The 21457-nt window shown below is 38.9% G+C and overlaps 1 protein-coding gene across 2 annotated transcripts in view; it reads right to left on the bottom strand.

Moving 5' to 3' along the window:
• The window catches only part of Papss1 (3'-phosphoadenosine 5'-phosphosulfate synthase 1), a 133253-nt gene extending 113190 nt beyond the window's left edge, over positions 1 to 20063 (bottom strand). For both annotated transcript variants that reach the window (XM_047567035.1, XM_047567037.1), the window contains exon 1: positions 19913 to 20063. In XM_047567035.1, the coding sequence (XP_047422991.1) occupies positions 19913 to 19972 (60 nt within the window). In that variant the 5' untranslated portion in view covers positions 19973 to 20063. The remainder of the gene's footprint in view (positions 1 to 19912) is intronic.
• Positions 20064 to 21457: the final 1394 nt, after the last annotated feature.

Raw genomic sequence — 21457 nt, 5'->3', positions numbered from 1 at the left:
ATATTTCCTTTTTGATCTCAAATTTCAGTAATTTGACATTTCTATTTTTCTTTGGTTAGTTTGGCTGAGGGTTTGTCAATTTTATTTTTTCAAGTAACCAACTTTTTGTTTCATCTATTTTTTTAATTTTTTTGTTTGTTTCATTAATTTCAGCTCTGATTTTAATTATTTCCTGCTTTCTACTGCTTTTGGTGTTGATTTGTTCTTCTTTTTCTAGGGCATTGACATGTAAAGTTAGGTTATTTATGCTTACTTTCTATTCTTTTAAAGAATGCACTCAACGCAATGAACTTTTCGCTTAAAATTGCCTTCACAGTGTCCCACAGATTTTGTGTGTTGTATTACTATTCTCATTTAAGTATTTTTAAATTTCATTCCTGATTTCTTCAGCTATCCATTGGTCAGTCAATTGTGTATTACTTAGACTCCAGGTGTTAGAGTAGCTTCTACTTTTTATTTTGTTGTTGCTTTCTAATTTTATTCCATTATGATCTGATAGAATGCAAGAAATTATCTCTAATTTTTGTATTTGCTAAGAGTTGCTTTGTGCCTAGGATATGGTCTATTTTAGAGAAGGATCCATGCACGCTGAGAAGAAAGTGTATTCAATTATTGATAGATGAAATATTCTATATGTCTGTTAAGTCTAAATTATTAATTATAATTTTTAGTTCTGTAGCTTTAAAGTTTCTCTTTAGAAGACCTATCAAGTGGTGAGAGAAGCATGTTAAAGTCACCCAGTATTATTATGTTGTGGTCTAGTTGATTCTTGAAATTGTAAAGGGTTTGTTTGATATATGTAGGTACTCTATTACTTGGGGTATAAATATTTACAATTGTTACGTCTTGTTGATATAGTCTTCCCTTAAGCAGTATAAAATGGCCTTCTTGGTGCCTCTGATTAACTCTGGCTTGAAGTCCACTTTAACCAATGAGAACAGACACCCCTGCTTGTTTACGAGATCCACGTGAATGATGTTTTTTACCATCCTTTTACCTTCAGTCAGTGGATGTCTTTGCCTATGAGGTGAGTCTCTTGGAAACAGCATATTGTTGGGGCTTGTTTTAACCTAATCTGCCAATCTACATGCTTTGATAAGTTTAAGCCATTGACATTCAATGTTATTGAGAAATGAATTTTATCCCTATCATTTTATTTCTGGTTTTTAATTTGAATGAGTTTCTTCTTTGGTTTGACTATTCCTTTAGTGTAGTTCCTCCTTTGCTGGTTTTCACTTTTATTTTTCATTTCTATTTCATGAAATGTTTTGCTGAGCATGTTCTGTAGTACAAGTTGTCTAACTGAATTTTATAACTTTTATCATGGAAGGTTTTTATTTCATCTTCAAATCCAAAGCTTAATTTTGCAAGGTATCGTACTCTTGGTTGGCATCCACTTTCTTGTGGAGCTTGGTATACATTATTCCATGACCTCCTACCCTCAAGGGTCTGGGTTGAGAAATCTCCATTCTTTTTCATTCCTATTTTTCCCCTCTTCTGTGTATTTTCAAATAATCTGTCAAGTTTATCAATTCTTCCTTCTGCCCGATCAAGTCTGCTGTTGCTATTGCATTTTGCATTTCACTCATTACATTTTTAGCTCCAGAATTGGATTTTTTAAAAAATCTCAATCACTTCCTTAAATTGATCATTTTTCCTGTTTGCTGTTTACTTATTTTATTTAACTGTTTCTCTGTATTTTCTTGAGTTGTTTTCTTAAAACATTATTTTTAATTCTTCTTTGGGTAGTTCATATATCTCCATTTCTTTTGAATAAGCTACTGGAAGAGTACTGTGTTCTTTTGGTGGTGTTTAGGTCTCCGATCTACAGATTTCTCCTTGCCTTACATTGCTATCTGCACATGAAAAGTAAGGATTTATTCCATTCTCTGCAAACCGGTTTTTCTGGGAAAGCCCTTCACCTGTCAGTCTGTTCAGAGATTCTGGGCAAGTCATTTGGTGTTGGCCATGGGTAGGCTTGCTGCTTAAGATCTTGGACAGAAGCTGGATCAGCAGTGGGGAAAACTTGGAATATAGGTCCAGAGGTTTAGGCCTGGAGCCTGAATGCACAGGAGTCTGTCTGAGCCTGGGTCTAAAGGAGTTGACCTGGCACCAGGACAGTCCATGAGCTTGAGACCACAAGGGCTGACCAGGTGATAAGATGGACCTGAGCTTGGGCACACAGGAACTGGCTTGAAGCCTCTATCGACAGCAGATGGATGACATCAGGGTCTGTTAAGTAAGCAGGATCCTGGGTCTGTTGGAGTTTGGGGCTGCAAAGGACAACCTAGAGAGTGTGGCCAACCTGAAGCCTGGCCTGGTCTAAAACCTTGGTAGGTGCTGGAGCTTAATGAACTAGAAGCCTGTATTTACATGTACCAGCCTAGAACTACAAGTGGACAGCTTGGTACTAGGAAGTGGTCCAGACCCAAGACTGCTGGGACCAATTTGATATCTGAGTCAATGGAGGGTGGCCCAGTGCTGAAGCTGGTCCAGAGTCTGAAGCTGCTATAGTCAGTCTGGCAATGTGATGTGCCTGGACCTAGGGTTTCAGGATGCTGCCAGGCACCAGGACACACTTGAGGTTATCTGCAAGTACTAACCTGGAGTCTGAAGCCATACAAATCTACCCAGTGCTGGGTTTTACTGGAATGGGTACAGTGTAAGAGTCTCAGGCAAAGTGTGATGCTCAATTCCCTCTCCTTGTCCCAAGTAGAAGGTAACCGTCTCCCCAAGCAGTGCCGCTGGGACTTGGGGAAGGGGTGAAATAGATAATGTAAAAATTGTCCCTCCTACCTTTTCTTATTTCTGTGCACAACAAGGTGCTAAAATATCTCACCTGGTTTCTTTAACTCTTGGAAAGGAATTTTTGTGTGAGGATAGTTGTTCAGTTCACATTTCTGTGAAGGGACAAGCTCTGGAAACTCCTACTGTGCCATCTTGTTGATATCCACCAAGAATCAGATATTTTTCTTAAAGGAATTAATTTCCACCCGGATCTTAAACTTCCACACATATTCTATTCTAAAACTAGTCTACCTGTGAAGGTGCCTGAGGTTTAAGGATTTCTTTTCTGTTATGGTTTTAATATGTGTTTCCCCTTAAAAGCTCATGTGTGAAATAATGAAGAAAGTTTAGAGGTGAAATGATTAGGTTACAGAACTTGAATGTGAATTAATGTCACTGGGTGGTGACTATAGGCAGGTAGGGTATGGCTGAAGGAGATGGGTCACTGGAGGTGTGCCTTTGGGGTTTACATTTTTGCCCCTGGCCAGCACAGTCTCTCTCTCTCTTTGCTTCCTGATGGCCATGTTCTGAGCTACTTTCCTACTCCACTCTTCCACCATGATGTCCTGCCCCGTCTTAATGGAGACGGCCATCTACGGACTAAGACCACTGATACCAGGAGCCCAAATAAACTTTTCCTCCTCTTAAATTGTTCTCGTCAGATCTTTTGGTCACAGTGATGAAAAAGTTAACTAAAACCTTTTCCACTTTCCCCTCCATAATCCTGTACAGGGAAGAAACATCTCCTGGCCATATGAATCTTAATATGGTTTACTATCATAGAGTGGAAAATTCTCTAGGGTCAAAGGGATAGTTTGATAATTTTTTTAGTAGGTACATCACAAAATCTATACCCTCTCTTCACTAATCTTCTCATTATCATATATTTCCAATAAAATTGTACTTTGTGTCCTTAAAAGTTACTGATGAAAAAAATGTAATATGGAAAAATGGACCCATTTAAATAAATTGACTAAGAAAACAAAACCCACAAGCTATGCAATTCCATGAATTTAAACAAAAACTTGGGTTTCAGACACAGACATCTGCATCTCTTGGCAAGAAACAGCACCCCTCTAGCTTTAGCAAAGCCAAGCTGGCTAAGAAGGAGAAGGGAGCTAGGACTCTGCTGGAAGAGTGATGAGGAGAGTGCTAGACAAGTTATGCTGTCAACACCTATAGAACCTGTTTGGTTGCTCATTTTGTTTTGGGATGTTTCCAAGTTACTTTGCTCTTGGGCAAGAAGAAACCTGTATCTAATGAATTATAATTTGTTTTGGTCTTATAAAATATCTTATGCCTTTCTTATTAAATTGAGCTAGAATGGATAAAAATTACCTGACAAGCTATAAACTACTGAGGTTATGGATGAGAGAAAATACAAGACAAGTGGTTTAATCACTAAAAAGAACGCACCCTGAGATTTTCATGCCTACTACATTGAAAAATACGATGTTGGCAACAAAATCGAGGTATTGGGTGGTGGGGGGCGGGTATTTATATTTAGTGTTTCGCACATTTAAAAATGAATCTGCAGGGCTGGTGATGTAGCTCAGTTGGTAGAATGCTTGCCTTGCAAGCACACGGCTCTGGGTTCAATCCCCAGCACAAGAAAAAAAAAAAACCTGCAACTGGGTGTGATGGCACATGCCTATAATCCCAGCAACACAGGAGGCTGAAGCAGTAGGATTGCAAGTTTAAGGTCATGCTCAGCAATTTATCAAGACCCTAAACTACTCAAATAAAAAGGGCTGGGGATTTGGCTCAGTGGTAAAATGTCCCTGAGTTCAAGCCCCAGGACCAAAAATTTAAAAATTAACCTGAATCTGGAGGATTCCAAGATGGCCAAACAGAGGTGCCCCACATTCACTTCATCCACAAAGAAGAACCAAAATGAGAACCAAAACAAATAAATAGCTGCCTTTCAAGATGAAGTAGCTGAAGGAGAGCACTGGATCTCAACAAGGGAGAGATGGGATCTCTGTAAGACATGGAGACCTAGATGGTAAGATACAGACAGAACAAAGCATAAGGCAATATTAGCTCCTTAGCTGGGTGATCTCCCCACTGCAGGGAAACAGGTGAATGAAAGAGTCCAAGCAGACCCCACCACCACATATGCTGACAATAAGGCACAAAAGTTCAAGTCACCAGAAGCCTGGAGACCAGCTAGAGAGCTGACTGAAGTCCACATGGTAACTCTGCTTTGAAAAAGGAACTCATATTTTCTCTCAACTTCCAACCTCCAGAGCTACTCTAGTCCAATGCCATCTTGAGAACAGTCTCAAGAGTTAAGAATCCATGCTGCCCTAGGGGAAAGAAGCCTCTATCCCTTGAGCCCCACACTCACTCCACGCTACCTCATGAACCCAGTTAGACTCAGTTGTGTATTTGTGACCCCAGAACTCAAGCCCACACAATGCCCTGCACTACAGAGGACAGGTGACCCACCACAGCAAGGATTACCACCCCCCAAGACCTGAAGAACCAAGGGCCTGGGGCCTATGCCCCAAATACTTCCACTGCTGCCACCAGTGCTCATCACTGCAGGACTTGAGGACACACCTCCCATGGTTCAAATCCCTGGTTCCATAACTCCCATTGCTGGAGGACCCCAGTGCCAGTGGCGTCCAATCCTGCAAAGCCTGAAGACATGTCCCCTATGGTCCATATGCCCAGCATTGCTACTGTCAGTATCAGGCACAGGAGCAATCAGCATTCAGCACTACACTACCTTAATTTTGAAGTCATATACCAGACCACCTCCCATACACTGAAAACTCACAATACCACCTCCATGAACATCTGAAGTCTAAACAATTAGGATACCTCCACTGCTAAGGCAGATTAGAGCTGAAGAATTCATATGGAGATCACATCTCTGGGCTCACTCAGGACCAAAACCAAAGCAACCTGTACACAACTTATACACCTATATATAACTTATCTACAAGAAAGTCATTCCGTACAAGATAATCCATAAGATCAGCAGATTATTGTACCAGAAGCACAGACATCAATGTAAGGACACAAAATCATGAAAAATCAAGGAAGTATGAAATACATACAAAAGAACACCATAAATCCCCAGAAGCAAATTCTGAAGTAAAGGAAATCTACAAAATGCATAAAAAGGAATTCAAAATAATGATCCTAAGAAAACTCAGTGAAACATAAATAGAAAAATCAAACAAAAGAAGGAAAACAATACATGATCTAGATGAGGAATTCAACAGATATGAAAAAGAAATAATCTTTGACCTGAATAATTCAAAGAAAAAATACAACTGAGATCTTCAACAATAGACTAGACTAAGCAGAAAAAAGAATTTTGAACTTGAAGATGGGTGTTTTGAAGCAAGCAAGTCAGAATAAATAAAGGGAAAAACAAAAAGAGTGAAAAAGTCTATAAGACTTAAGAGACAACATAAAGCAAACAAATATTGGCATTATGGGTATTCAAAAAGGAAAAGAAGGGGAAAGGCAAAGAAATTCTATTTAAAAAGTAATAGCTGAAAACCTCCCAAATCTTGGAAAAGAAATGAACATTCAGGTCCAGAAGGCTCAATGACTCCCTAGAGATTTGACCAAAAAGGCCCTCCATGACATATTATATCAAATTGTCAAATAATCTGACAAAGAGAGAACCTAAAAATACGAAGGGAAAAGCAAAGTCACATTTAGGGAACCCACATTACACCAACAGCAGACTTCTCAGCAGAATCCTTATAAGCTAGGAAGAAATGGGATAACATATTCAAGGCTCTGAAAGAAAAAGGAAAAAAAAAAAAAAAACTGCCAACCAAGAATATTATACTCAGCAAAGCTATCCGTTGGAAATTAAGGTAAAACAAAGACTTTCCAAAACAAACCAACTCTGAGGGAATTCATCACCACTAAAGCAGTCCAGTGAGAAATGAATGGTTCAAGTCCCACAAGTCCCACATCAGGAAGTGGTAAATACCATCATGAAAACATGTAAAAGAATCCAACTCACTGGTAAAGTAGACACAAAAAGGAAAGAGGAAAAAAAACAAACTTTATAACTACAGAAAACAACAAATCGCAAAATTAAATAAGAGAGGCAGAAAGGAACAAAGAACTCAAAACAGAAAAATTTAACAAAATGACAGGAAGAAATCTTACTTATCAATAACAAACCTGAAACAGATTCAATCTCCTAACAAAATGATATAGAATAGCTAAATGGATACAAAGCCAAGACCCAAGAATATGCTATCTATAGAAAACTCAAAATTCATAAGTGAAAACAACACATTAAGTAAAAACAAAGGACTGGAAGAAAGATATTCCAAGCAGAAAAAAAAAGAAAAGAAAAATAATTAAAATGATGTCTTCTCTGAACGCAATGGAATAAAACCAGAAATCAACAAGAGAAACTTGAGAAGTTGTACAAACACATGGAAACTAAACAGATTCTTACATAACCAATGGAGCAATGAAGAAAACTAAAGGAAAATTTAAAATTTTTCTTGAAACAAATGAAAATGGAAATACAACATTCCAGACCTATGGGATACAACAAAAGCAGAACTAAGGGGGAAGCAGATAGTACTAAGTGACTACATCATGAAAACAGATTCCAAACAAAGAATGCAGCTCAGGAAACTAGAAAGCAAGAACAAATCAAGCTCAAAATTAGTAGAAGAAAATAAAAAGAGCAGAATACAAATAAACGAAATAGGCTAAAAAAGAAAAAAAAATGTTTTTTTTAAATGAACAATATCAACAAACATTAACCAAGCTAACCAAAAACAAAAAGGAAAAAAAAATGGAGAAGACCCAAATAATGAAAACAAGAGATGAAAAGGAAACACTACTACTGATACCACAGAAACATAAAGGATCAATAGGGATAGTATAAACAACTATAGGTAAACAAATAGGGAAACCTAGAAGACATGGTTAAATTTCTGGACACATGGACCTATCAAAAGTAAAACACAAAGGCACAAAAAAAACTAAACAGACCAACATCAAGTTATGAAATTGAATCAATAATAAAAAGTTCCCCAACAAAGAAAAGCCCAGGATCTGAAGGCTTCACTGCTGACTTCTATAAAACACCTGATGAAGAGCTAATACCAATTCTTCACAATCTAATCAAAACACTGAAAAGGAGAGAACTCCCCAAATTCACCCCATGAGGCTAGGATACCAAAACCACACAAAGATACAATAAAAGAAAACTACACACCAATATCCCTAATAAAGATGCAAAAATTCTCAACAAATAGTAGCAAATCAAATCCAACAGCCCATCAAAAAGATTACACATCATGATCAAATGGGATCTATCCCAGTAATGCAGAATGGTTCAAAATATGCAAATCAACAAACAGAATACAGCACATCAACAGAATGAAGGACAGAAATCACATAATCATCACAAAGATGCAGAAAAAGCATTCAATGAAATTCAGTATCTTTTCATGATAAAAATCCTCAAAAAATTAGGAACAGAAGAAACATACCTCAACATAATAAAGGTTACATATGACAAACCCACAGCCAACATCACGCTAAATGGGGAAAAGCTTGAAAGTATTTCCTCTAAGACCTGGAATAGGATGTCCATTTTTACCACTCCAATGTAACCGTACTAGAAATTTTAGGCAGAGCAATTAGGCAAGAGAAAGAAAGGGCATCGAAACTAGAAAGGAAGAAGTCAAATTACTCCTATTTGCAGATGATAAGATCCTCTATGAAGAAAACCCTGACGCCTCCACCAAAAAACCTGTTGGAACTGATATTTGAATTCAGCAAAGTTGCAGGATACATAGTCAACATACAAAAACAAAGTAAAAAAGGGCATTTTTATATACCAATAATTGGCTGAAAAAGAATTTCTTTTAAATCCCATTCATAATATCCACAAAAACATAAAATGCTTTTAAATGCAGTTACCCAAAGTAAAAGAGGCCTACAATGAAAACTATAAAAATGATGATTAAAAAAATTTTAGAAGAAAAATTTTTAAATGGAAAGACACTCCTTGTTCACGGATTAGAAGAATTAATAGTGTTAAAAGGTCCATAGTACCCAGAGTAAACTAGTCAATGTAATCTCCATACATGATGGAATATTACTCAGCCATAAAAAGGATACAAGTCTGTCATTTGCAGCTACATGGATGAAAATGGAGGACATTATATTAAATGAAACAAGCCAGGCCGAGAAAGACAAGTACTACATGTTCTCACTCATCTGTGGAAGCTAAAAACAAGTTAATAACATAAAAATAGAATAAAGGTCACTAGACACTAGGGAGAGGAGAAGAGAGGAAAGATAAAGACATGGTGGAAAATGAGCACCAAAATATAGTTTGGAAATAGAGGTGAATAGTACTAATGTTCTATAGTATAGTAGGGTAATTATACATTTCAAAATAAATAAAGGGGAAGAGTTTGAAGGTTCCCAACACAAACAATAATATTTGTATATATGTATCAAATTATCATACTGAACCCAATAAATAAGAATACTGTATGTCAATTAAAAATAAAACTTTAAAAATAAGTTTGCCACATTCTCCTATTTCCCAGTTTTTGAGGATTAGGAAAAAGTATACTTTTTAAAACTACCAGAATTGCAAGGTGGTAGGCTTATGCCTGATTTTTAGCTCTAAAAAAGTCTTCTATGCAATCCTTTTAGTTCCCCTTTCTTTTCCACCTGCATTCACTCCAGCTAAACCCTTCCTCTAATTCTGCTGAAGACACCAGTGATTTATAAAGGGTCAAGACTGAGTCATTTCCTTCCAACTCTAAATTTCTGATCTCAACCCAATGACCTGGTTTCCATCTACAGGAGAGCAATCAGACTTATCATTTCTTACCTAAGAGACTTGAATTTCATAGAAATATATATGTGGCTTGGGGGAAGTACACATCCCAGGCCATTCCTTCACACTACTGCCCATATCATTTGTTTGTTATTTATGGAACATTTAAAACACTTCCAAGTATCTTTTTGTGCATACACACTTTTTACTTGAGAGGCTAGGTCAAGGACTATCAGAACAATTCTTGGTATTTTACATAATGCCCAAGTTCCTTTCTTGATCCTAGTCAGTATGTGGCAAAAGTTAGACATAAGGCATCTTTTTAAAGTCTGGTGTGTTCTGGGTGACTTGCACAGGGAATAATAACTGACATTAGGAAAACTTCACTCTTCAGAACTGGGACAACTCATTTGATACTTCACATTGGGGAATCAATTCTGTCACTAGGCTAACATCACATGAACTATGGTATTTCTGGTCATCATTTTCTAAACATTCTGTCAACTTTTGTCCTCACCACCCACACCAGTAGCCCTTGGTCCTTTTCTGACTCCCCTTCATTTCCATCCACATGGGCTGCTTTGTTATTTTATCCACTTCTCTCTATGGCAAATTAAAGTCTCCTGTGATGTCACTTAGAGAACTTCCATTTTGTGAGTTTATTATGAGTTTGTAAAGAACTGTGCATTTTTTAGTGAAATTTGTAAAGGCACAGAGCATATAACAAATAGGAATCTAAATTCTGGACTTTCAGACACCTTTCACCCATTCCACCACTCACCTTAAACTGACTGCTAAACAGCATATTCCTCCAGGGAGAAATCCCTGAAATGGTAGCATGCACATTTATGTCCTAAAACATAATGTAGAAAAAAATAAAGCAATGGTAACATGGATAAAATGGAGATTGTAGAGCACCATATGAAACCTTTAGTTCAGAGTTCCTGAACATTGAATTTAATCTTTTGAACACTAACAAATCAAATACAAATGGCAAAAGTGAAGAACATAAATTCCTGAGTTCAGAAAACAACTTGAAAAGGCTATTACTAAAAACTTACTACTACAAAATATGTCATACAACAACAATGGCATGACCTAGTTGCTTGTTAATAAGTGAATCTCGAGACCTCTCCCACAGCTACTCAATCAGAATTAAGTAACGGCATGCTTATCTAATTACCATCAACTGCCATGCATGCATGCTCTGCATACACATTATGGTTCTCCAACTATTCTATTTTAAAGATTAAAGGACTCTCAAAAATTTATTCAGTGGATTTCTCTAATATCAAACCTTCAACAGGAGGGTCCCTGGATGACCTCAGCTGGGAATCCTGGCCCTAAATATTTCTGTAAGACATGTAGGTCTACAACTAACTGTTCATTCATTATTTATTAATTGGTTCCATCTAGCACTGAGAATAAACCAAACAAAAACATTTCCGGGAAGGAGACTGATTAGATCCAAGTAAATAAAGGAATGGTCATATGTAGCAGACCATGTCCCCCACCATGACATGGTGAGGCATTCCTAATAAAAAGGAATTTCGGAGCTGGGCAGCCAAAAACACACTGACGCCCACTTCAGAGATAGAAATTGACCACTAAAACCATATGGGAGTACACACAAAAACTTATACACAGTTATTTATTATTCATAACATTATTCATAACATTCATAGCATTATTCATAACAGCCAAAGAGTAGGAAAAAAAACAAATGTCCATTGACTGATAAATGAATAAACAAAATGTAGTAAATCTGTAAAAGAATATTATTTGATCATATAAAAGAATGAAGTATTGATATAAGCTATAACATAGATGAACCTTGAAAACATGACCCCAAGTGAAAGTCAGGGACAAAATATGTGTATTCTATAATTCCATTTACGGCAAAGTCCACAATCAATAGCAAAATCCATAGAGAAAAAGTATATTACTGGTTGCCTGAGATGGGGTGGAGGGAGAAGATGGGGAATGACAATGAATAGTACAGGGCAAAAGAAGGTGTTCTAAAATTAGATACTGGTGTTTTCTGTACAACTCTGGATATACTAAAAACCACTAAATTGTACTCTTAAACATATGACCCAAAGACAGGAAAAGAATATGCTATGGTTTGGATATGAGATGTCTCCAAAAGCTCCTGTGTTAATGAAGAAATATTCAGAAGGGCAATGACTGGATTGTGAGTCATAACCTAATCAGTCCATCCTAATTTAAATGTGTGATAATGTGGGCAGTTGGGCTATGACTGGAAGATGTGGGTCACTGGGAGTGTGTTGTGGAAGGGTTCATCTTCCCTGTGGCCCCTCTGCTTCCTGGCCACCAAGAGTGGAGCAGCTCTCCTCCATGATGCTCTGCCTCACCTCAGGCTAAGTGCAATGGAATCAGCTAACAACGGACTGAACCTTTGAAACCATAAGTCGAAATAAACCTTCACTCCTCTAAGTTGTTCTTGTTTGGTATTTTGGTCACAGCAATGAAGATCTGACTAACCCAAGATGCAAGCATTAAAAAAAAAAAAAAAAAAATAGGAGAATTAAAGAGCCTGAGCAATAGCTATATGCATCTAAAGTTAGAACTGGATTTCTATTCACTAATACTTCCACTATTATTCCTCGGCTAAAACTTCCTTGTTAAAGCACTGAGTCCTTAGAAAACAATAAGTCACAGAAATAACTTCTACTAACAAGGATGCACTCCTTAACCAAACTCTAGTCAGGCTCCTCTGAGCCTTTTTCAGCTAGGCCTGTTCCTTAGGCATGTCTTCAGAACCCAGTTTTAGCAAGAATCCCCCACTTCATATTTGGCCAAATTCCTAATCCCACACCAATCCCCGGATGATTGATCTCACTGGTCTGCCTCCACAAAGAATCTTGTTTAGCCAGAATTCTCCCTAACTCCTGATGTTTCCTCATACTTATTTTAAACCCACTACCCTACCTTGCTTTGTAACTATAAATTCTCACTTTTCCAGGCCTTGTATTACAAATAGCTTGTTTATTTCACAGTCCTTTATTTATTTTCTTTTATAGTTATTAACATCATTATTTTGAAGGTACAAATATTTTTCCCATTTCTAAGTCCTTTATATATAAATATTTATGATTTTTTAAAAATGTTTCCACTTTCCATTGTTGATTTAGAGTTGAGTCTAATCTCTCTCCCCTATTGCAAAACTACATTGCAGTAGTCCCTATACCTACAGTAAGAGTACTCCCTATCATTTGAACTAGTGATTTTTTTTTCTTTACCACTTAGGTGAATACTAAAAAAAAGTCATTCTCTTTATTTGAACTAATTTTACAGTCAGCCTTTTGTATACATCAGTTCTACAACTGTAGATTCAAGCAAACATGAATCAATAATATTTAGAGAAAAAAATGTGTCTATCGAACATGTATACTTTTTACTCATCCATATTCCCCAAACAATATTGTATAACAACTATTAACACAACATCTACATTGTAATAATACGTAATCCAGAAATGACTTAAACCATATGGGAGGATGTGCATCAAGTTATAGACAAATACTACATCATGTTATAGAAAGGACTTGAATATCCAGAACCAAACCCTCATGCATATTGTGAGACCCTGTATTTAGTAATGACTTCAAAACAACAAAGGAGCCAGGCCTGGTGGCACACACCTGTAATCCCAGTTTCTCTTAAGGCAGAGGCAAAAGGATCATAAATTCAAAGCTAGCCTCGGCAACTTAGTGAAGTCCTGTCTCAAAATAAAAAATAAAAGCGTTGGGGATATAGCTCAGTGATAGAGGATCCTCGGATTCAATCCCTAGTGCAAAAAATAAAATAAAATTCAGGAAAGGAGCTTTCCTATCTTCTTACTGGTATACTAAGGGTAATTAATCCATCCCAGGTTAAGAGATGGTAACTTTCAGGCTGGTAAGAGAAAACCCTATATCAACCATAAAAATGCAGGTGATACAGGATTTTCTCTTCATTTACAACTTTTGCATTTCATATTTAAATAATTTTATTGCTTGTTCAACTCAAAGCAAAGAATTAAATAGGGTACCCAATTTCAGCATTGAATGACTTTATGGACCAAGTAAATTTGATACTGTGGGTTTGTCTTATGCATTGCAGGATGTTTAGCAGCACCCATGTCCTCTAAGAGATACCAGAAACACCATTACCTACACACAACAAACCAAACCAAAATTGTCTCCAAAACTGCCAACCACACCTAACGGTGGCAAAAATCTCACTTGGTTGAGAACCACTCCTCAAAATTAAATGCAACAAAGTGAACATACTGGCACACACCTATAATCCCAGCACCTCAGGAGGCTGAGGCAGTTGTTTACCAAGTCCAAGGCCAGTCTGTGCAACTTAGCTAGACCTTGTATCAAAATAAAAAAATTAAAAAAAAAAAAAGAAAGGACAGGGGATAAACTGGATTCAATCCCTAATATGAAGAAAAAAAATTAAATGCAATAGAGGCAGGCTGGGAAGCTTACTGACAACTTCAAAACCAAAGAAGCAACTACAGTAAAGGGAAGATATTATTGCTAGGTAAGTTGCCAAAAACCAGGAATACCAAACTGCCCAAGATTCCAAAATAGCTGCTACCTTTGGAAATTCCTTGCCCTGGGAAGAGAACAAATACATAAATGTATAAATAAACAGGTAAGTAGAAAGAGCTATCTGAAGTGATCAAAAAAATTCTATAATACACTGTTCAATTCCTGTGGCTATTAACCACATATATGATACTTGAAACATGGTTAGTGCAATTGAAGAACCCATTTTTTTCTTTCTGTACTTTTTTTTTTTTTAATTAAATTTAAGTTGCCATATGTGGCCAGTAGCTACCTTACTGAATAACAAAAATCTATACTTTGCTATCATCTTGCTACTAGTTGTTAGTAAGTTTTCTTTTACTGTAATAAAATGCCCAAGATAATCAACTTAAAAGGAGGAAAGGCATATTCTGACTCATGTTTTCTGAGTTCAGACCACAGTTGATCCCCTTTGCCTTTAGGCCTATAGGGAGGTACACATCATGGCAAGGAGTATGTGATAGAAAAAACTGATCACATCAAGGCAGCTGGGAAGCAGAGACGGGAAGAGACCAGAATTCCAATATTTCCTTCAAGAGTGTTGTGATTTAGATATGAGTAGTCCCCAAAAGTTCATATGTGAGCCAATTCAAGGACCAGAAGTGAAATGATTAGATTATGAAAGCATTAACCAAATCAGAGGATTAATCCATTAATATGGATTAACTGGGTAGTAACTATAGGTAGGTAGGGTGTGGCTGGAGGACATGGGTCACCAGGGGCATATTCTGGGGTTTATATTTTATCACTGGTAAGCAGAGGTCTATGCTTCCTGTTACCAAGTCCTGAGGTGCCTTCCTCGGCCATGTCCCTCTACCATGATGTTCTGCTTCACTATGGACCAACAGATATGGACTGAGACCTCTGAAACCATGAGTCAAAATAAATTTTACTTCCCCTACATTGTTCTTGTCAAGTCTTTTGGTTCAGTGACAAAAAAGTTAACTGAAACAAAGGGCAAGCCCCCAATAATCTGATTTCCTCCCACTAGACCATACATCCCAAAGGTTCTATCACCTCCCATTAGTAACACAGGATGGTGAACCAACCCTATAACATACGGGCCTCTGGGGGACATTTATTCAGACCATAGCATTAGTGAATTTTAAAAAAGTATATTCTTGGTAGAATCTCAGCTTTTTCTTTCCTTTAGGCAATTTTTGTAATATTACTTCCCAGGCTTCTAGGGTAAGACCTACCCAACCACATTCAGGCCAAGTCTTTGTGTGTTCCACCTCTACAGTCTTGTTTCATTTTTGTACCATTTCAGTCTTCTCCAAACTCCAGAACGGGCTGCTGGCCTTCTATGAAGGGCATCTTACAGTATGAGGGGACAAAATCTTTGGGAAAGATATAATGGGTAAAAGGAAGAATTATCTTCTATTTATTTGTTTGTTTCATCAACTTTCTCTCAAGCAGAATACAATATCCATGAGAACAGGACCTTCTCTAAATCTTTCTACCACTGTATCCCTAGTATGTGGAACAAAAGAATACACAAAGCAAGGGTTAAATATTTAAAGATTTAAGAATAATAACAATTTGTGACTCATGTGCCAGGAAACATAGGGCTTTAAATATATTAACTTATTAAAACTCCCTGCATCCCTATGGGGTATGCATGATTAGCCTCACTATAAAGTATAATCCCTGACATTATCAGTGAGGATACTGAAACACAAGAGGGCTTAAGGGAACATGCCCAGTATTACCTAAGTGACAAAACTAACTGGAATCCTATCACATATGCAGTTTTGTTCCCTTACTTAAACTGTGCTAAGATGAAAGTTATCTAAGGATGTTTAATATCAGAAGCACCTTAACTACTCTACACCCTGCCCCTTATTCCCATCCTGTTAGATCAGGAGAGGTCAGTATAGATATAAAATATCTATAGTGAAATATGATCGCACATACGTGACAATAGCAGAGAGTACACAAGCAATTCAGATCATGAGCAAGTGAATGTCATGGGTCACATATTTCATACAGTTAGGTAATAACAGCCCAAGGCTCTTAGCTGAAAATAAAGGGTTACGGGAATCCCAGGGAGAGGAAGGGTAATATAAAACCATGTGGGTGTAAAGTATGGAAGGAAAGTTGGGCTATGCTATGGAAACTGGAAGGAGGGGTGTTAATGGAAAAACAACCAGAGTAAGATTATATATTCTTCTGAAATACTGAGTTTCAGACTCTTAGGTGGGAAGTAGGACACAATTTCACCTAAGGCTAGTTCAAGTAGGGGATTCAGCTCAACATAATCCTACAAAATGGGTGAATGACATCTGAGTCTCAACTGAATACTCCAAATTTCTCTCAGTCCAAATAACACATCACTAAGGGCAGATGAAAACTGGTCCCACTGGAAGTCAATTAGAGAATGATATTCATTACATCTGATGTTTTTTCAAACTAAGGTAAAGGAGGTTCCAAGAGCAAGGAGACTCTTGATTTTGCTTTGCTATTCTTATACATACATAGACACATCTTTCTATAAAACTAAACGAAACATTTCCCAGTGCCACGACATTGTATTTTCCTATCTCCTGCCTGTTTTCTCCAAGAATTCACTTCCTTTACTTGCTCCTTAACAGAAGAAATTACCCAAAGCTTAGTGTTTGGTCTCCCATCAACTCTCTCTATTCTCTAATCCAAATCTAACCATCAGATCTTTATTTTACAAACTCAATCTCTACAACTGTGGTGCCCAGGTCCCTCCTGAGTAGCTGAAATATAACCAGTATGAGCTGAAATGTGTGTCAGTGTAACATGTACTCTCAATTTGGAAGTACAAACAAAGGTAAAAGTAAGAACTTTATATTTACTACAAATACTATTGAGCTTATATTTATGCAAAAAAACATTTACATTGAAGTGATAGAATTTTGGATATTTGCCCAAATAAAATATTACTGAAATTTATTTCACCTGTTTCTTTTTACTTTTTTAATGTGGGTTCTAGAAAAATTTTAGTTACTTATGTGGCTCCTATTTCTATTAGATGGACATGCTCTACAGACTATCTCCAGTCAAGCTCTCTCAAATGCAGCATGCTTAAAACTGGATCCACGAAGTAACTATTACATCTCTATGCCTCAGTTTTTTCATCAATTAATTGCAATAAAGAGGATTATGACAAGAAGGGTGAGAGTTAACTCCTTTTAGCTTCACAATATCCCTGTGAGGCTACTATTTCCCCTTTTATAAATAAGCAGACACAGGTATAGGGAATTCAAGTGATCAGTCCAAATAAGCATGTGATCATGTGGATAATAAACAGCTGAGCCCAGATTCAAGTTCAGTCAGCTAGCTCCAGGGCCCCTGCATCTAACCCCTGTTTCATGATAGCCTCCTCCCCTCAGAAAATGTTGCAAAAATTCAATGACTTAATTTAAGTAAAACATTTCAACCATTCTCCCCACTTCCTTGGATCAAAACTGCAGGACCATCTTAATATTTCTTCTCTTTTCATCCACTGAATTTAGTCAGGTCTTCCCTACACTTCCTCAAAAGTAGTTCATACATCTGCACAATCTCCTCACAGTGCCGCCTTAGCCCATCCTTCCTCCATTTGCTCACACTGGATGAATCTAGAACAATAAAAAGATTACCTTAAATAGTGCTCAGGTGCCAGACATGCCTCAAATGTATTAATTCATTTAACCCTCCCCATAACATTTCTGGACTTCAAGACTTTCATGTCCAAGTTCTAACAGTGTACACATTTCTTCAGCAGATCCATCTTCCTGGATCACCAATTTTATCCTGTAATGAGAATGTTAAAGGTATGTGGTTTTCTTCACACTTGCCTCTATCAGTAGATATATGTGAGAAGTGGGTGTTCTGTTGGGTAGAGAAAAGACTTATAAGGATCAGAAAATTTAAAATTCTAGTCTCATCAAAAATCAGCTACAGAGGCTGGGGTTAACTCAGTGGTAGAGCACTTGCCCAGCAGGTAGGACATCATGGGTCCAATTATCAATCACCACACACACACAAAAAATCTCCCACAGAATCAAGTATTAAGTTTGCAGCCAAATTTACAACTGAATAACCCAGCCTCACCCTACCTATTTAATCTTATCTCCACTTCCTAACAAAAACTTCCCATAGTAATTAAACAAGTCTCTTCTGTCTAAGCACTTATTAACACAGTTCCCCTGTGTCTCAGAAATCTGAGCTCCTCCATAAGCTCTCCCAAAAACATTCAGGCCTAACTAATTTCTCCTCTAAATTGCAATAAATCTTCCATGTCTTGCCACTCGCTGTTTTTCATAAATACCTATTCATCGCCGTGCAAAAGCCACTAAGTTCCACCTTCTTCAACTCCAGGTCTGGCACAGATGTGTACATAGGATACACATTAATTTAGCAAATGGAATAATGAGTTATGAACAGTGTAACTGAAATTATCTGTAAAAACCCCAATTTAGCCAACCTTATTTCCCTAACTATGAAATACCTCAAAGTCACAGAAGCAAAACCCAGTCTGAGTTTCAAGGCCATAGTTTTGCTGTACTTTCAAATTCATTATCTTCTTTGCTCATACAAACGATCTTGTGAAGGACACACTATTATACCCTTAACTCAGCTGTGGTTCAAGGTAGAGTAACTTTCCTGAAGATTACGCAGGTAGTCAGTGGCAAAGCTGGACTGGAGCCCAGTCCAGGAGTCTAGTGCTCTTTCCAATGTCCTAATCCACTATTTATCTTCCTTCCGGAGGAGTTAAAAGGAGAAAGAAAGCCTGCAAGAATCCTTGATCATAGCAACAGATATGGTAAATTAATGACTTTGAAAGAACATTCGCCTGAAATAGCTTCTTTTTTTCCCCTTTGACTCAGCAAGGGCAAGTGATGATTTGCAAGACTGCATTTAAACCTCATGATTCTGTTAGTCTGTGAAATAAAAATTTCCATCCAACTTAAAACCAGTGCCTTTCCAGACTCCAAAGTTGGACCATCCCCATCCCCCGCGCTTACAGTATTAGCTCTGTCTTACCAAAGAATAATTACGGAAGGAAACAAACTTCTGAGGACACAGCATCTGACCAGTAAGGCCAACTGGCAATCGTTGCTAAATGTTATAAACCATTAGTCTTCCCACACCTAACTGTCACCAGGAATCGAGACATTAAACTGTTTTTTGTCAGAATTCCTATTTAAAACAGAGCCACAAAGAAGCTCAGTTCAGGGCAGTTTCGATTAATGAATGGCCACATTGTTGGGTACTCTCCCTTCACACTGAAACTCAGAACTGGAACGACGTGGAGATGGACCTAAACCTGAGCCAAAAACCGCAGGAAGGCGCACAAGACGCCTGCCTCCGCCTCCTCTGCAGACCTCAAGCCTCTCAGGGGAAGCAAGCAGCTCTCTCGTCGGGGTCCCAGCTTTTATCAGCCGCCGCCTCAGTCGCGAAGGGCTGTCCTCAATGCCTTCCCGGAGCCGGGGCCCCGGAGAAGGGGACGTTCTTCGCACAGAAATGAATCCAACCGTCCGCAGCGACCAGCCCAAGACCCCTACCTGCGCCGTGCCTCTGCGTCTCGCAGCCACCAAACACCCCAGCCCCGAGGCGCCGCGGCCCGGGTCCCTACCCCACCCCCATCCCCCCACGCTCCTAGAAGGATGCAGAGGAGACAGGAGGGAGGTGGCGGCTCCGAATGAGCAGCCAGAGGTCTCTAGAGCTGCATCTGCTCCTGGCCCTCTGGCCCTCTAAGCCCACTCACCCAGTTCTGCGCGTTATTGCTCAGCTTGACTTTCTTGCACAGACTCCCGGGGATCTCCATGGCTGCGGAGCGCGCGCAGAAGCCGGGTTCTCGGCGCCTGGAGGGTAGCAGGAGGGCAGGCCGGCGGGGGCGGGGCGGCAAGGCGGGGCCTCCTTGCGTCGGCGCGGGCGCGCGCTGACGTGTGCACGCGCTGCCGCTCGGAGCCCGGGACTGCGCGGCGTGCCGCGCCTGTGAAGAGTCCTGGGCAGAGGTATGTGGGGAGGGGCGAAGGGCGGGCGTGAACCTGAGGCGAGAGCTGGGGGCGGAGCTCCACGCACGCACCCACGCGAGCGCGCACCATGCTCCTCCTTGACCCAGAGAAAAGGGCGGGGCCTGAGAAGTCGTCCTGGAACCTCTGGGCCTCACCCCACCGTCCACCCTGTGGAGAGCATGCGCACAGAGTAGGAATGCGTCTCCCAAGTCTGCCGCCAGGCCTCTGAAGAAGAGCAAAGATGCGCTTCTTGCCTCGCCCCAGGCTTTCTCAGTTGAGACTGGGTTGGGGAAGACGCTTTCCTGAACTCCTGCTGGGTTAGCTTTTCTTGGACTAGCCCGGTCAGTGACTTCCTATGGGTCGCGCCTCTCGCCCATGTCATCCTGTGTTTTTAAAATATTTTCAGCCTTGCAAAGGGAAAATTTAATTTACTGAACAGTTCATTTCCTTGCATGTGTGCTTTGCTTTAAAATTCTATTCAATGACAATGAATCACACCGTTATTTATAATTATAATGCACCAATAAAAGAGGGAAAGATCTGTTCAATTTGCAACTTTTTGAAAAAGCCAATGCCCCATATTTTTTTAAGATATACATGACAATAGAGTGTATTTTGACATACCTGGAGTATAACTTAATCTAATTAGGATCCCATTGTTGTACATGATGTGGAGTTTCACTGGTGATGTATTCATATATGAACATGGAAAAGTTATGTCTGATTCCAATGCCCCATTCTTTGATATCAGTAGTTAATTTCTCACAGGACGCAGTGGTGCAGGCCTGTAAGCCCAACACTCAGGAGGCTGAGGAAGGAGGATTGCAAGTTCAAAGCCAGCCTCAGCAACTTAGCTAAGCTTTAAGCAACTTAATAAGACTCTGTCTCAAAATAAAAAATTTAAAAGGGTGGGGGATAGGCAGGGTTTGCTGGGGTTGTAGCTCAGTGGCAGAGCACTTGCCCAGAACACCTGAGGCAGTGGGTTCCATCCTTAGCAAGATATTTTTAAAAAATAATAAAAATAATGAAGGTATGCTGTCCGTCTACAACTACAAAAAAATATTTCTTAAAAGGGGGGCTGGGGATGTGACTCAGTGATTAAGTGCCCCCTGGGTTCCATCCCCAGTAGTAGTAGTAATAGTAGTAATAAGAATAATAAATTTCTCAGCCAGGATTAGTGATTATTTGTAAAATGCCTCCCACCCCAACTGTAGACCCCACTTTATAAAAGAAATTTTGGGTGCAATGCTTCTTGCCCCTTTCCTGGTCTAAAAGGGGCATCTATATTACTAGGA

This window comes from Sciurus carolinensis, chromosome 10, assembly GCF_902686445.1.
Source record: "Sciurus carolinensis chromosome 10, mSciCar1.2, whole genome shotgun sequence".
Taxonomy (NCBI): domain Eukaryota; kingdom Metazoa; phylum Chordata; class Mammalia; order Rodentia; family Sciuridae; genus Sciurus; species Sciurus carolinensis.
Note: the sequence above shows the minus strand (reverse complement) of the source record. Positions and strands in the feature narration are given on the sequence as shown.